General features: G+C 35.5%; 1 protein-coding gene across 1 annotated transcript; it reads right to left on the reverse strand.

The window, feature by feature from the left end:
- Positions 1–1727: 1727 nt before the first annotated feature.
- On the reverse strand, positions 1728–9701 carry LOC18442469 (amino acid permease 8). Its single transcript, XM_006852685.4, has 7 exons — positions 9427–9701; positions 9078–9311; positions 8724–8817; positions 8345–8559; positions 8054–8199; positions 4842–5069; positions 1728–2512 (listed from the first exon to the last, which is right to left on the reverse strand). Exons 1-7 carry the CDS (start codon positions 9536–9538, stop codon positions 2093–2095), a joined length of 1449 nt encoding a protein of 482 aa, XP_006852747.1. The 5' UTR covers positions 9539–9701; the 3' UTR covers positions 1728–2092.
- Between the last annotated feature and the right edge of the window lie 8347 nt (positions 9702–18048).

Genomic DNA, 18048 nt, shown 5'->3' on the forward strand with positions numbered 1-18048 from the left:
TAGTACTTTGAAAAGTTTATATAGAGCCTAGGCTCTAAACAATCAAATTAGAGCCTACCTCAAAATTTTCCCTAGATGAGGTTGTTTTGATACCCAAATAACATCGAATTGATCATCTTGACATCAAGATGCACGGACATGAGAAAAAAATGGATATGAAGTTTTGGAAATAGTGCATCTTGTATTGCATTTTTTTACCGTCAATTTTTAAGATTTTCAACTTTTCATAGATCTACTCAATCTACACTATTTTTTAAGTTTTAAATTTTATAATTAAAGATGCAAATATATTATAAGGCTATTACAAAAATTTATAATATTAAAACCATATTTCTTGATACTATTTGAAGGTGGGCTCAAATTTGATTGTTTAGAGCCTCGGCTCTATACAAACCGCACGCTTTTAGTACATATAGATACTTCATATAGAAGTGTTCCTATCTTTTTCTGTGTTAACAAGCCCATACCTACAGGGTAGATTGGGTATTTTTGACCTAATAGATCTTGAGATCAATTCTTGTTGAGGCATTTTTCTTATGAAACTAAATCTCTTTTGAACTTTGTTGGACTGGATTTTAAAAAATGGTTTATGAGATATAAGTATGGCCCTTCACAAAATCTCTTTTGAACTTTGTAGGACTGCATTTTAAAAAATGATTAATGAGATATAAGTATGGCCCTTCACAAGATGGGAATTCAATTAGGGTTGCCTTAAAAAATTGTATTAGAGGGCTCCTTCGGTAGGAATTAAACTTAAGACGCAGCGTTGCACATCATCAAGCACTAACCAATTAAACCTGGGATTTTTTCATGTGTCAAGTTTGTGAAAGGCTTTTAGGTTTCGAGAAAGTTGAATACAGAGTGCTTGATTCGCTCATCAGCTGAATCTTTATGAGAGAAAAGGGCAGTGGTTATCTGATTGTTGACTTCATGAATGATATGAGAGAATTGCCAATCGGCTAAGAAGAATGAGGGTGATGGGTATTTCGAAGCTTCTTTCTATTAGGATGATAAAGCTTAATTTTGATGGTAGTTTTTTGGTTAATTTGAACCCTTCAAGCTTAGAGTTTTTTAATCGTAGTTTTTTGGTTAATTTGAGCCCTTCACGTATGGGTGAATTTATTAAGAATAGTTATGGGCATTTCATTGTTTCTTACTTCGGTCCTTGTGGTGTGGGTACTAGTTCTTACTTTGGTCCTTGTGGTGTGGTACAACTAGTAAAGCTAGATTAAAAGCTCTTTTCTAGGGGTTGAAAATTATTTTGAGAGATAATTTGGATTAAGAGGTGATTGTCGGAGGGCATTTTACTTAATATGATTAAATGGTGCAAGGGAGAACAAAGAGTTCCTTGGAATTTAATAGAAGTGATGGAAATTTGTTGTATTCATTAAAGAAAATGTCGACCTATTTAAACTATTTCCTTTTTTTAAATGCCACAATCTTAAGAAAAACTATGTATGATTTCATGGTCGAAAAATATAAGCAAAGCATTATGTTATTTGGCGGGACAAAAACAAGCAAAAGCACTTTTATATTTGATAATTTAAATGATAAGCTTGGGGAACTGGGCCTATCCTTTAATGAGAATGGAGTCAAAAGATCTCACTATGGAGCTCGGCAATACTACGACCAAAGCCACATGCCATTCTCAAATAATGTGATGCGAACGATGATCCTTTGGTGAAACACTTCAACATCAATTAAATAAAATTAGAAAACCAAACATAGAACACCACAACTTGATATTTCCTCATCCATCCAAATAAGTAAATGTTCGTAACAAAGAGTAAACGCAAATATTAACTAATGATATATTTTGGGAAAGTATACCACGATCTATGCTGCATGGTAGCATGCAAAAAATATGCATGGTAACTACAACCATTTATTGGCAACAACAGAAGATTGGGACGAACTAAGACCCTCGATTCCTTTTTGAAGGGGAGGAGATTTCATCCCAGCCATCATTTGTGGACAACTTTCGAGGTTGCATGGAGCATAAATCTTATTTGTATGCTACATGTATCATAGTATACAATCCCATATATTCTCCATAGACCTCTCTCTGAATGTAGAAGCAACACCTCCACATTTACTCGAACTTGAAGAGTTTGTAAGACCTGAGAGAGGTAATCAAGCCCTGAACCGAGCCGACTGCGGCTGCTATAGAGACAAACAGGCAAAGTAGGCTCAGCAGGCGCAGCCACCACCACTCGCTGGAGCCTTTATTTAAATTCCTTTTGCGAATATACATCTCGGTTGGGAAGTAGACTGCAAGTGGCCAGAATGACATAGACCCTGCTAACCCCACCACGTCGTTAAAGAAGGGGAATATCATGGTGATGATGGTCATAATTATCACAGTCAATGACCTCGCAACCAAGCGGAGCATGTTAAATTGGAAGGGAAAACCAAGAATTTTGGTTCTCAACTCGTTGTTCACGAAGCTACTGGATGGCCACCGCCTCGAGCAACCCCTCTCCAAGTATGCAAACATCGGTTGTCCAAAGACCTGTGGATACAAAGAAGTTATAAATTAATGCCACAAATTGAATTTGTGCACTAGATTCATTATCTTTTATGATGTACTCCGGAAATTCCAAGATTGAATCGTTTTTACGTTAGTATTGCTCCAAACATTGATAAATTCAAAGTAACTATATTTAGCCCAGCCAGCCCCGAACTGGCCAAGACAATGCCAGGGCCTCTTCATGTGGTTCAGTGCCGGTCCAGACTAAGGCCGGGCTATGAGCAAAGTTGCTCCTGCCCAGGCCCGGCCGGCTTGTTGCCAAGTGTATACGGGCTCCACCCATTGTTCCGATTTGACAATGATCAAAAGGGCACTCGAGGATTGGATTGTTGAAGATGATGCAAAATAATAGAAATATATAGGCACTTTGTTAAAGATGATGAAAAAAGTGAATGTAATGAGTAGTTATATAGGAAGTGAGCAGTTGTGTTGTACTCGCCTATATATTTGGGCCCCTTGAATTGAAATGGGTGTGTGTGGAAAAATGTAGTGTATGGAAAAAGTTGAGTAAATTTGAGTTTTGTGTCTCTCTCCAAGAAAGAGAGTGTTTGTGTTTATCTCTCATGAATACGTGTCCTTTTAAAAATATCAACAGTGGTATCAGAGCATTATCCAAAACTTGCAACATGATATCAAAACCTTACCTATAAAATTTCAACAAGGATCATTGCCTTCACTTGAAAAGGAAAGTCTAGTTCAATATAGAGTATACTATTAATACACAATATACTATTGTACAGGAGAGCCTGTATACAACCAGTGTTTAAAAAATTGGCTTTGGACGGGCCGCTTTTGCCAATTCATGCTAGAAATGCTGGGGGACCTGTTCAAGTCCCTTACAGAATTAGGACTTGGATCAATACCCACAAAAACTTATATTTTTTAAGCACTATATGACATAAAACATTGCCTTTAGAGTGATTTTGTGTTCGCTAAATATTGTTCAAAATTTGTAAACAATTAGCATTTAAATTTTACAGTTTTTTCTTAAATTTTTTAAAAAATGGGCCTAGCGACCGAGCGAACTCTCTAGATTAACCAATCTGACTCAGATTTAAACTGACATAGCTGAAAAAGGAGGTCCACCTCGATTGTGGATAAGGTTGTTCCATCTCACACTTATTTGGCCGTCCAAACAAAATGGAAGCTTTTAATAAATAGAAATGTATGTTATGAGACCATTTATCTTTGTTACAAGGATACCACAATTCCTACTGGCCATTAGATATCAAATTGGATGATTCGAGGTGTGTCACAAATTTTGAGATTTTTTTTTTTTTAATTTTGAGTCTAATCAATGATACTCTTACAACTACTTGATTTAAAATCCGATGGACAAGAATGATTGCGACTTTGAACTCTCTGTTTTATTGTAGACTTATCCTTAACAATATAATATGCTTTGGCACTGTTCCTCTTTACAAGATGTCCAGAGCATACATACTGTTTTAGCCAGAAGAACATGACACATGATGGGTGGGGTGATGTGTTTTGACCTACGTGGGCCCACTTTTTATGTTTTGGCTGCGGGCCCAAGTCCATTTGCCATGTCAGTAAATTGTATTTTCGTTTACTCATATTATCTATAAAGAAAGTTTTCACTGGGACCATTTACTTTTGAGTTTACCATGTTCCCTTACCTAATGTTTTTTTATCCAAAATTTTGGGAACTATCTAAAAATTATTTGAATGATTAAAGGAAAAAATTTGAATTTTGAATCTTAAAACTTAGATCTTACCCTTTGAAAATTTTCTTGGGACTTTAAGGCAATGAATGTAACCTAGCTCTGATTTCAAATTTCACATCATAGGTCTCGTGAAATTTTGGAAAATTTATCAAACTATTGACAAATGGTGAAGGGTTTAACACTTTACCCATATCTTTTGATTTAATTTCAAAATACCTATAAAAAATACATGTTCTTCAGTTAGAGTAATTGTTATTGGATAAAATGTTAAATACTTCATCTCTTATGTGTATTTTTTGAGTTTTTGTACCACAGTAAATGGTCTCGTGGTATGCCGTCCCTTGTTTGTTACTCATATATAGAAAAAGTAAGTGAATATTTGATACTTGCAAGTATCTAAGTATTATTCGTTCCCTAAACAAGTATTATTAGTCCCCTAAAAATTTGAAAAAGCAAAAAGAAAATAGGGATGCACTATTTAACATTCTATCCATTAATTTTGATTTAATTTCAAAATACCTATCAGAAGACAAATGGATAAAATGTAGCTAGTTCATCTCTTATGAATATTTTGATAAATTTTGTAGAAAATAATAATGTGGAGCAAGGGAGGAGAGAATTACCTGATATGATCCAAAGAGATGAATGGCAATGCAAACGTTGGCTAAATCAATCAACCAAAAGGGTTCATAGAATCCGAATCCGGTGAGGAAATTTCCGGGAGCCTTATTGCCAAAAGCTGCATAGCCTATAAAACCACAGAGCATGTAGTACATGGTGGTCACCAAAATTCCCAAAAAGCTCGCCTTCTTCATCACTTTGTTCTCAGGTGGGGAGCTTTTCAATGTGTTCTTCAAACAAAAACATAGTAAATTTTAGAATCCACAAGTTCAAGAGTTTCTCCCACTAAAACTCAAAGGAAATGTTGTTTTTTTTCCATTATAAAAAAAAAAGTGTTTCTTTGTTTTTTTTTTTTTCTATGGAGAGGCTGATATAATCCATGGACTATATTAAAAGTGCAGTATGAGGGGTCATCACAAGGGGGTGACAACGGGTCAGGTTTGACTGGATTTGGACCCAAACCCGAATGGTATTCGGGTTTAAGTCTTAGACCCAGATCTAACCCATCAGGTTCAAAAGTTGGACCCATACCTATGCGTGTTGGGTCTGGTCAGGTCCATTGTCATCCTCACTGTGACTTTTGCTTTTCTTTTGGCCCTTTTTTTACTATCATATACCCGTTTTATTGGCAACAAGATGACAATCACCCGCCAACAGATAGGGATTGAAGTATTTTATCTCCAAAAGTTTACTGGTACGGGTTGGGTCCAACCGAACCCGGACTCGGTCCAGGTTTTGGACCCAGACCCAACCCGTTGGGTTCAAATGTTGGACCCAGACCCAAACGTATGTCGGGTACACCCGACGGGTCCCGGGTTAGGTCTGGGTCAATTGCCACCGTTAGTCATCACCGCCCAATCCAATGGATTGACTCACCATCCAATGGACTGACTCACCATTCAGGTCATCTCATGTTTTGAGGGTCCCACTCTCTCTCCACAGTCCACACCACTTAATTACAGAGTGACAACCTGACCGGTATTAGTTTTTCCATAGTCCACAGGATCATACATGACCCAAACGATTATGAACTTCCGGGTTTTTTTGGACATGGCAAATTACCAAATTTACCCCTTGATCTATAAGATCGGTAATTTTACCACAAGGTACTACCCACTCAATTTTTATTTTTTTATTTTTTTTCAAGTTTACCCCGCATTCCATATTTGATGTATATTCTTTATTTTTTTTCACTTTTGTACTTTTTTTTTTTTTTTTAATATGTTTTAGCGAATATTAGACCACTTTTTAAGTAAAACTTTAGTGAAGTCTAATGATTGTATCACCCGCCGTATGGAAAAAAATTAAATATAGTGCGGCCTGTTTTTCCATTATCAAACCACTTTCCATCGAGGGGAAAACTTTGGGGGGGGGGGGGATGGGCCAAGCCAAACAAAAACAAATGAATATAAAATAGAAATAAAAAAGAGGAAAAAATAGGGGCAGGGTGGGTCGGAGCAAGCCAGGCTAGGCTAGCACTGGACCTAGCCCGGTCCGGCCCTCAGGTCAAGAGAAGTAGAGTAAAAATATAACATGTGTGTTGCATGTGGTATGCCAGCAGCTCTCAAGGCATAATATCAACAACCTCAAACACATGTTTGAGGTAAAGGGACTCCTTTTTATTGTTGGTTGAAGAGATATGGGAAGATTCTTTAAACAAATTTCCTTCTTTAAATCCCATAAAAAGTAGTAGAATATATTTCTACTTAGAGATAGATGGAGGTGCCATACTCTACTCTCAATGACTCAATAATAAGGTGTGGTCCTTGTTGGTCCATGGGAATCCCAACAAGACAAAGAGGGTGGGTGGGTGGGTGGGTGGGTGCGTCAGTTGTATATCATAATTTCTCACCACCCATGGGGAATCAAAAGAGAGGACGAAAATGATACAAAGTACATATGGAAAAAGTTTGGAATAAAAGAGACTCATGACCTTTTTTTTTGTTGTTTTGAAGGAATAAAAGGGAGGGAGTTATGGCCTCTTTGTTCCTGTATTTTTTTTTGTTTTTTTGTTTTTTTTGGGACCAGTTTTTATGCGGCCAAGCCCACTTATGTAGAAATGTGGGGCCTCTTGATAAATCTACTTTTGAAATGGATTTTTACCACGTATGTAGAAATGTGAGACCTCCTAATAAATCTATTTTTGAAATGGATTTTTAAAGACATCTAATCTTTAACATGGAGATCATGAATATGAAAAAATAAATATATTTAAAAAATAAGAAACAATAATTCTACTAAGAAAATATTTGGACAGTTTGTGTTTAGATGGAAACCTACTTGCATCCATCTTATCTTTAGTATGGATGCTTTACGCTTCGTGGACCGCATATGTAGAAATGCGGTCCAGTCAATATGAGAACTTTTTTTTTTTTTTTCCTTCATTTATTTTTGGGGCGACAACCGCTTGGGCCTGGGCGAATGGGTCAAGGGCCGGGCTTGGGCCACGGCTGACTGGAAGAAGCTCTTAAAGATAAATAAATGCTTCTTTACGTCGGTCGGCTTGGCAGGAAAAAGAAAGGTACAAGTGCCTTGGTTTTTTAAACACCTGACACCCTCTATCTTTTAATCACAATAAAGAACCGAGTTTCAAAATCCGTCAAGACTAATTGCAAAAACATTTTACTGCGCCAGCCAATGGCTACAGAGAGAGAGAGTCCCGATCCGTGTGCAAGTACTCACCCAGCCTGTGTACCTCTTTAATCCAACAAGCTACAAATAACCCAAACCATGTGGGAACTGCCAACCAGCAGGGCCAAGCCCTGGCAGTTGGCGCCGAGCTCACGGTCCTAAAAAATTGGGACTTTTGCCATGGACTGACTCAGGGCTGGTTCAGGTCCTTGCCCAATTGAGAGCCGGCCCGGCCCGGCCCGGCCCGGCCAGTCTGGTCTCCTTTCTTTTTTAAGAAAAAGTTTATATAGAGCCTGAAGCTCTAAATAATCAAAGCCCACCTCAAGAATTTTACTGACTCATTTTCGCAACTGACCTAAAGCTTGTTTTAGTCATCTGGACCTCACATGAGCGTCAATTTTCAAGGTTTTTAAATTTTCATAGATATGCTCGACCTACATTATTTTTTACAGTATTAAAACCATATTATTTTTTACAGTATTAAAACCATATTTCGGCACATTTCTTCATTTGTTTTTGGCCTGAGCCCGAACTCTAACTTTTGGTCCAGTCCCAAAGCCCACAAACGAGAGAGAGCGAGTACCTGAATTTCAATAAGGATTGAGGTGAAAGCATAAGCGAAGGCAACGTCTCCGAGGGCCTGGCAAACCTTCCAAATCTTCTCAGTCGATGTCACGTCCACGCCAACTGCCACTCCCGTAAGAGACGTGTTATGCGAAGCTCCTTTGCCTGCATAAATTTACAGGCTTCAGTCTCTTTCTCTTCTGATAATAATACCTTGTAAATACTCATCTCTCTCTCTCTCTCTCTCTGTTGTTTCATCTTTTCTTTCTGTATTTCTTTTCCATGGATTTTTAAAGGAAAGGATACATACTTGAGACTCTGGCGATGGAGAGCCCCACGCCTATGGTGGAGTAAGTGAAAGACATAACCGCAGCGATTACAGAGAGCCATGAAAGCTTGTGAAGATTCGGAATTTGAGAGAGAAACAATTGAATGCAGCCGAAGATTATGAGGAACCTGTTGGTTTTCGGTGGGCAGTGTGCGTCGTGGCCATGCTTGTGAAAACAATTCGATCTCTCTATGGCCCTGGTTAAAGAAAAAATTAATAGACAAACAAAAACAAAGCACCCAGTTCAGAACATAACGCAAACTTAAAAAAAAAAAAAAAAACAAACATATTGAAGAGAGTGAGAACCCAATTCATGATTTGAGTATAAGAAGAAGAGCTCAAGCATTTCGGAAAAGCTTACGCCATGCTGATTGCTGCAGTGAGAGTGTAACCCAGGCAGGTTGCGAAAAGGTATATATATTGTGCAATCCCACACAATTTGGTTCTTCTTTCATCTGTCATAGAGAGAGATTTTCAATTTTTGTATCAGCATAAAGAGTACTCTTCTATTAGAGAGAGAGAGAGAGAGAGAGAGAGAGAGAGAGAGAGAGAGAGATTATCCTTGTTCTTCCTTCTAGCTAATGGAGGAAAAAGAACCAAAAGAGAGATATTCTCAGTAAGACTAAGAAATACCCCCAATTTCTCTTTTACACACACAGGAAAGGAGAGAGAGAGAGAGAGAGAGAGAGAGAGAGAGAGAGAGAGAGATGGATACCTAAATTGGCTTTTACGGCGTCTGTATAGGTATAGTTCCTCTTTCCATGGACTGGGTCAGGGGATCTATAACAGTCCGCCAGTAAACAAGATGTATAGTATGTGATTCCGGAAAACAAAAGCAGAACAAACGCCCCTGCGATCCACCCCAACTGAGCCATCCCCCATGCAAGGGAAAGCACCCCTGACCCTATAACCGCTGTTATGATATGAGCACTTGCCGTCCAGAACGTCCCTGCACAAACCCCATAAGCCCCAAACTTTTTAGAGAGACATTTAAAGAGAAAATCTTAGGATGTAACATACAAAGTGATACAGTTTCTCATTTCTAGAGAGAAACCAGGATTTACCGGTTCTTTTTTCGACGCCATCGTCGTCAAACCCAATAGAAGCTTTCCCTATCTCGAGGCTCCTCCTTTCTGCGGTGCCCTGAAACGCAATTCCATTATCGTGCTCATGCATCTTTACTCCTCTCTTTCTCTCTCTAGAATCGGAAGAGAAGAGTTGAACAAGAAAACCTTAATAAGAGCAAGTTATTCTGCTGTTTCAACAGCAGATAAAACGGATAAATAGGCAGAAAACAACTATCCGCACACTGTTTCTCTCTCTAAAACAAGAATCAGATGGCCTGGTAAAAGGGAAGCATGGGCTTTATATAGAAAACCCTTTAACATATCCTTGCTTTTAGGAGATATCATTATCCTTTTTTTTTATCGGGTCTGTTGATTGATTATTAAAGGAAATATTTACCGAGCAGAAATTACCAAATCCCCCGTAATCTTTTAATGTGCAAAATTATAAAAAATTGTCCTATAACGATAATGGGAAACCCTTCCTCACCCTTTTATGTAGGACTTTAAAAGATCAAACCTTAAATTTAACACATATCTTTAAAAGTATCGTATCCATGTTATATGGCTTTTAGATATCAATCTTAAATTTAATTGTAATCATTTGAAATCCTACATACATTAGTGTGGGAGGGTCTTATAAGATCATTACTCCAAGATAATATATATTTAATAAGGGTATTGCATACAATGAGATTATTTACCTTTGATACAAGGTGGTCGCAATTATTTACCACCATTTGATGTGAAGTTTGATAACTTGGATATTTCGAAAAAAATTTATTTGAAGTTTGAGCTTGGTAATGGAATTATTGCAGTCATCCAATTTCACATCAGATAGTGAAGATTAATGTCTCACGTTGTACAAAAGATAAATGGTCTCATTCTATATTTTCGCTTTAATACGTGTACAATAATAATATGCGACATATTAACGGCTTTCCGAAGGTATCTTTTTTACTCTACCTTGGCAGATCAATTTCTTCATAATACAAGACATCAATGGGAAACCCTTCCACACCCATATATGTAGGACCTTAAAATATCAATATTAAATTTGGCACGTATCTTTAAAAATCTCATATCCATATTATAACGTTTCTAAAGATCAATGCTAAATTGAATGGTGATCCTTTAAAATCCTACACACATTGGTGTGGGAGGGTCTTATAAGATCATTACTCTAAGATAATACATATTTAATAAGGGGATTGCATACAATGAGACTATTTACCTTCGATACAAAGTGGTCGTAATTATTTACCACCATTTGATGTGAAGTTTGATAACTTGGAAGTGTTACAAAATTCAAAAAAAATTTATTTGAAGTTTGAGCTTGGTAATGGAATTATTGTAGTCACCCAATTTCACATCAAATAGCGAAGATTAATGTCTCACGTTGTACAAAAGATAAATGGTCTCATTCTATATTTTCTCTTTAATACGTGTATCATAATAATATGCGACGTATTAACGGCCCTCCGAAGTCAATCTTTTTTACTCCACCTTGACAGATCTATTTCTTCATAATACAAGATATCAATCCTCAACACATTAATCATATGAATATATAGATATGTTTTTTATAAACAAATTACAAATGACAATAATATAAACTAAATCATAAATACCTAAACCATACCTAAACTTTTAATAAAGTACATATACTTTATCAACCATTCCCATAAATACTGATTGCAATATATATTTTCTACAATAACCTGATGTACAATATACATTTTTCTTTCACAAATTTGAAATCGGGTCGAGGATGTATTATTATTTGGGTGCAGAGTTCAAAATAAATTTTGTTGAATCTTACTATATATTTTCATCTAGTAGATTTCACTTCCTTAATGTAAAAAATAAAAAATAAACGGTCTCATAGTTCACAATCCCTTTATATAATAAGTTTTAATTTTGTATACATTATTTCTCTATATTTTTTAGGTTAGAGAGATGGAGTATGATTATAGAGAGGCTGAGAGGGAAGAAAAAATGATAGGCTTAGAGAGAGGATCTATGAGAGAGAATTTCGTAGGGAGATTTCAGTAAAGAAGTGGAGAGATGAGAGAGAGAACACAATCTAAATCATTTTGTCTTTTCTTTTAACATAATCCAAATCATTTTGTCATTCGGTAAAAGTCGACTATTTGTTTTTGTCTACCAAAAATCAGAATCATTGAGTCAAATAGTATAACACAGGTACCTTATCATTTGTTTTCAATAGACAAAGGGCCATTATTTGGTAATTTTTGGGGAGGTTTGTCAAAACACACAGGCCTGGGCCAGGCCGGGCCCCGGCCCTAGCCCAGCTCTAGTTCCCATAGGGAGGGTCAAAGCCTGGCTTGGCCTTGACCAAGTGAAGAAGGCCCTAGCCCAAGCGCATCCTGAAAAAAGGCCCTGGCCCAAGCCCAAGCCCAAGCCCAAGCCCACCCTAGTCTTATTAAGGCTAGGCTAAATAAAATCAGAAAGAAAAAAAAGGGTCGGTCAATGCCAAAGCAAGGTGGGCCAAACTTGCTCGGGCCCAGCAGGGACATACCCATGGCCGGTGGTTGCCTGGCCTTGGTCCACATTTCGTGGCTAATGCCCTAGGTCTTTTTTACTAACTGTGGAGCTGACCGCCCATTGCCACACTTTCATGATTGTTTAATATTTTATCTATTTTTTATATTTAATTTTAAAATACCCCATCAAAATACACATAATAGTTAAATTGATGAAAAGTTAAGTGTATTTTCATAAACTTTTTTTTTTTTTGGGTAAATGAATTTTCATAAACTTACCTAATTATTTCGTTATGGTTATTCATTACATGGCAGTTTCCACCTGTTTAGTATCTATCCTCTGTTTAACAAACGCCATGGTGTTGGTTTAATTATAAACTGTAACTTTCGAATGGAAAGTGGCTCAAGAGTTGGGAAGGGCTATCACATTGTGTTTTTTATTTTCACTGCTAACACCATCTTACTAATACTTTTAAAAAAAAACCCAACTCTTAATTTACTTTAAAAAAGGGGTAATAACCATTAATCGTCTTAGTTTTACAAATCTAGTGTACGGTTAACAAAATTTATTTGGTTAAGATTTGAGGGTATCGCTATTAAGTCTAGTTTTTTTAATAAGATGTAGCTATTTTTTTGGAGCGGTAATGGATAAGGTAGAGTGGGGTCGGGTTCGGCTGAACCCTGATCCAGATCCAAAAAGTTATTATGGGATATGGACCTAGACCCGGACCCATGGGACCCAACTCAAAAATCAAAATATCTTTATGTATTGAAATATTTTTAAATATATTTTATAAATTTACTAAATATATACATGTATTATTTAAATATTATAATCAAAATATATTATTATATTTAAATATTATTAAAATATGAATAATATTTGGCTCGGGTTTCTATGTACCCAGATCTAAACTCCAATACTGTTTGGGTCCAAGATTTGGACTTGGACCCAATCTGCCAGGTTCAATTTTTTGATCCATATCCGGACTCGGATCGAGCCCACATCCATTACTACCCCTAGCCATTTTTATGATAGTGCACAAGCTGGATTCGTTCAGGCAAGATGTTTACAAGGAACCTCCATGAGCTTGATCAAATCAGTTAGCTTCCGTATGTGTCACAAAATTTGAGATTTTTTTTTTAAAATTTTGGGTCTAGTCAATGACATTTGTACAACTATCGAGTTAAAATCACACAGTAACAATGATTATGTCCTCTTTATATAAAAAATAAATAATTTTTTTATATGCTTTTCCATTTGGTATTTAGACTTGGACAAAAACTTGTAACTGCCGTTATGTGCTATGCCCATTGGGTGTAGCCGGAAGAGATAAATTTCTACCAAAAATTGACTTAAATCAATAATGTGTGTCATTTTCTTAAAGACATTTATGTGCATGAGCCCATTTGGGCAACGAATAATCGAAATTTCGTCAGAATGCACCAAAACTTTGACACATGGTATTATTGTAAGGTGGTCGAAGATCACGTCATACATGTTCGAAAAAGAAAAAAGGGATTGTCATACATGTTCGAAAAAGAAAAAAGGGATTGTATATTACGGGACCATTTATCTTTAGTATTAGGTTTTTAACAAAGTAGATCCTCACGTCAAATCCTTGTCTATAAAGCACTTTTAGTAGCAGGAATTTTATGATGGCTTTAAAATCAAATTTCAATGCGGACAATGAAATTCATAACTCAACAAATTTATGGACCTTGTGGATCTATGAATACTTAATTTTAAAGCGAAATGGACGATCTCGATAATTTGTTACAATATATATTATTTTTAGAGCTTGAAATCATTTTTTTTTTCACAACCATAATACCCAAGCTAAGATGATTGATGTAAAAGCTTTATGTTGCTTGAATTGTAACTTTCGATAAATTATAAGGCGATACTTGACTTGATAGAGATGTAGCCCTATCAAACTAGTTTTTTTATTTTTATTTTAAGGAGATCACAACTGTTACTAGCCATTAAATGTCAAATTGAATGACTTGGGATGTGTCCCAAAATTCTTTTTTTTTTTTATCGTTGAGTTATTCAACGACACACTCAAAACTACCTGATTTGAAATGTGACCGACGCATATTATGTGATATACTTGTATTAAAAACAAACGGTCTCTTATATATTTCTCCAAAAAAAAAAAAAAGTAAAGTCATGTTTATCGTATATTCGAGAAACTATTTTGAAGATATTTTCGAGCTGATGACAAACATTAAAAAAGATTCTGAGTAAATATTTTGAAGATATTCTCAAAACTTTTTGTATGATCCCTCCTTTTCCCTCTTTAATGTAAAGTTCAGCATTCCAAGGACATGCACCTAGAAACTACATTTTATTATATAATTAACATACATGAGTCACATCAGACGTATAATGATATAAGACAGGAAAATCCGACTGTACAAGCTTCTTACAATACAGGAAAGTTGAGTAAGTGATGGAGTTGAAGGGTTCAGTAAATTAAAGCAGAGGAGCTCATCAATTACTCAATTTGAAATCAATTGGAAGTGTTCAACTTTAGGAATGTTTGTTAGGAGAGCCACACAGATGTTAGAAGGTCAAATAAGGGTGTGTGACAAGTGCATGGAAAGGTATCAGTCATACGTCAAAAGGACACTCAACATTTTGGTCAAAAACTGAGGGCACACCTTTGTAGACCAAGGTACGCAATAGACTTCCTTCTAATGTGAAGTCAGCCATGGGTGGCAGTGGGTCGGGTCGATGTCTGCCACTCGGCGTGGCCCACATGGCCAAATCAGATGGCTTAGATTGGCTTGTTTTGGTGCTATTTGTTTATGTTTTTGGTTGTTTGTATAGAGCTGAGGGTCTAAACAATCACAATAAAGAGCAGCCTCAAATAGTATTGATAAATGTGATTTTAATATGTGAAATCTTTGTGATAGGTTTAAAATATGTTTTCATATTTAATTATAAAATGTGAAGCTTCAAAATAGTGTAGCTCGAGCAGATCTATGAAAACTTGAAAATTGATTTTTCAAAAATACGTTACAAGATGCACTATTTCTAAAACATGAAATTAACTTTTTTTTTATGTACATGAATCTTGATGTCGAGATGATCAATTTGAGGATATTTGGGTATCAAAATAATCTCTTTTAGTGAAATTTTTGAGGTGGGCTCTAATTTGATTGTTTAAAGCCTCGGCTCTATGTAAACTTTTTCTTTTTTATGTGATTTGATTGGGATTGTCTAAAAAAAAAACAGGCTACACATAGAGACACCATCATTCTCACTCGAATTGGATGATTTGGGGTGAGTCAGGAAGTTTGAGAATTTTTTTTTTTTTGAACTTTGTGTCTATTCAATACACAATTATTCTCACTCAAGATGGATGGTTTGGGATGAGTTACGAAGTCTGAGAATTTTTTTTCTTTTGAACTTTGTGTCTATTCGATGACACTTTTACAACCACCCATTTTGAAAATTTTAAAGGACACGAATGATTGTGACCTTCCATGTACAAAAGTTAAATGATCTTTTGTTGACAATCCCAATTTTATTTTGCTCGGCCTAATCGGCATAGGGCCAGGGTTGGGCTTGGGTCAGCCTCATGGGAACTACGCTAGGGCATGGGTTAGCCCCATGGGCACTAGGGCCAAGGTTGGGCTTGGGTCAGCCTCATGGGAACTACGCTGGGGCATGGGTTAGCCCCATGGGCACTGAGGGCAGGCTAGGGCCAGTGCTAGCCTGACCGGCCCTAATTTCAGCATTAGATTTTCACTTGAGTTAGATACCCATCTAGGCTCATTGTCCATGTTATTGCTATTGTTAGAAAAATTGGGTGATCTAACCGCTAACCGCCCAATGGCCAGTTTTGGTTTTTTACGGTTTTGGTGATCAACTGATATTTTAAAAAGCAAAAATTCAAAAATAAAGAATTTAGTTTGTAATGCATTTTTTAATATGCTTACAATATGGTAAAGATTAAAAATTATTCTTATCATTAATATTTACTTTAATAAAAAAATTGATTCATTAAATTTTTTTTTATTAATTTTCAACTTCATTTGAATGTGTTTTATTTTAATCATTGTTTATATGCTTTTCATATTTTAATAAATTTTTTTTTGTATCTTTTTTATTTTTCAATATTTTTTTGACCGTATGAGACGTATCCAATTAGAACAATTGAATTTGCCGATTTACTTAATAGGCCAGTTAAACTGATTCCGACCATGTCCGATTAACCGTTCCTATTCGATTTGACGAGCACGGTCCCTGCTCAATGGTCCTTTACATTAAAAAAAGTTGCCGGAGGGAGAGATTGATTTGGATTGGCACCTATGCATGTATTGACGAGTGTCATATTGACTTTTTCACGTTTCTCTTTTAAGTAATCTTTTTCTCTAACCTTGAAATGAAGAGCATCGCAATACACATGGGGCCACATGTTGATTGGTGTGGTTTTCTATTTTTGTCCTCAATCAATAACCAAAGTTGATTCAAGGAAAACCACATAAGTAAAATATTCGTAATATTGGACACCGAAAACTCAATGTAAGAACCCCAAAAATATTAAAAATACCCGGTGTTTAGAGGGAGATCCAGTCGTTCAATTTTGATCAAGAGAGCCACTCACCATTTGATCTTAGATCTGATGTCTCAAAGTATTTTATTTTTAATTTTTTTATAAAATTTTTATAAATATGAAATTTGATACGTGTCATCTTTTCATTGAGGTGCACCTATAAAAAATATAAAAAATAATTTTTTGATAAAATATAATAACCGAAATACCCCTTGAAACTTTCAACAGTATTTTGGTCATTTTATTTCATTAGAAATATTTTTTTATATTTTTAGCTAATACAAATTTAAGAGAGGATCGGACGTCCAAAATTTGGTGTCAAAATATTTTATAGAAAAAAATTAAAAATAAAATAATGAAGAGCTGTGACATTGTGATTGGGGCAATCTTAGCCCTCCATTCGAAATGGACGGATGCATAAGGGGAAGTATATGAGTTCCATGCTCTAGATGAAACGTATAAAGCTTGCCCTAAACCTAATTCCCCTGACGTATTGGTATTCAACATGCCAATATTTTACAAGGTGAAGTAATGATATATTGGTGTTTGAAAATACAAACACAACCGTAGTTTACTTAGTGAGATATTAATTTTTTAAAATACCAATATTTCATAGGATATTTAGAGGGTGATATCGATAATAAAAATGTGTGCGGTTTCCATAAGGTTCCAACCTTAAACAATTCAATTAAAGCGCATCTCCAAATTTTATCATAAAATGTAGTTTTGATGTAAAACATTCTTAGGATTATCTTAAAATCTATTTTTATATCTAATTAAAAAATTAAATTAAAAAATAGTTAAAATCAAGTAGATATATAAATATATGAAAATCTTGAAAATGACCGGTCTAGATAATGTGTTACAAGATACATTAATTTTGAGACTCAAAAACTCTATTTTTTTCATATTCATACATCTCGATATCGAGATGATCGATCAGAGGGTTTTTCAACACTAAAACAATATTTCCTATGGATTTTTAAGGTGCAACTCTGATTCTACATTTTAATGTTGCAACTTTATATAAACTTTTCTCATAAAAAATACCATTCGCCCCATATAGGTGGTTTTCCTAAAAGGTACTCTCATTTTTTTTTGTATAGACGGGCAAACTTGGAAACTACTTCAACAATTTCTAACACATAGTCAATGCATTATAACATGTGCTTTGAGGGGTTTAGAAACTAAGATGAAAAATAAATTTTTTATTGGGCCTAGGCTTTATGAAAACAAAATAAAGTCTCACCTCAAATCCTCATTTGGAAAGCACTTTGGGCATCAGAAATCTTCACGATGACTCTAAAATCTATTTCCAACACCTGCAATAAATTTTGAAACTCAAAAAATAATACAGATCTTTTAGATATGTAAATACTTGTTTTAAAGAAAAATAAATGGTCTAAATGATTTGGCGATGCATCCGTAGCTGCACAGGTAAGGTGAACAGACAAATTTGATCATGTTATATAATTTTAATGTAAAATGTTCTTAGGATTATCTTCAAATCTATTTTTATATCTAATTATAAAATTTTAAGTTTCAAA

Source organism: Amborella trichopoda, chromosome 13 (assembly GCF_054954075.1).
Source record: "Amborella trichopoda isolate Santa Cruz 75 chromosome 13, AtrichopodaSantaCruz75HAP2 v2.0, whole genome shotgun sequence".
In the NCBI taxonomy this organism is placed as follows: Eukaryota; Viridiplantae; Streptophyta; class Magnoliopsida; order Amborellales; family Amborellaceae; genus Amborella; species Amborella trichopoda.

Excerpts from the sequence above, each read along its gene's own strand:
- LOC18442469 (XM_006852685.4), bottom strand. The coding sequence starts at position 9,538 with ATGCATGAGCACGATAATGGAATTGCGTTTCAGGGCACCGCAGAAAGG. Across the intron at positions 8,560-8,723 it reads ACTGCAGCAATCAGCATGGC|GGCCATAGAGAGATCGAATT; the intron begins GTAAGCTTTTCC and ends TTCTTTAACCAG. Across the intron at positions 2,513-4,841 it reads ATCTCTTTGGATCATATCAG|GTCTTTGGACAACCGATGTT; the intron begins GTAATTCTCTCC and ends TTGTATCCACAG.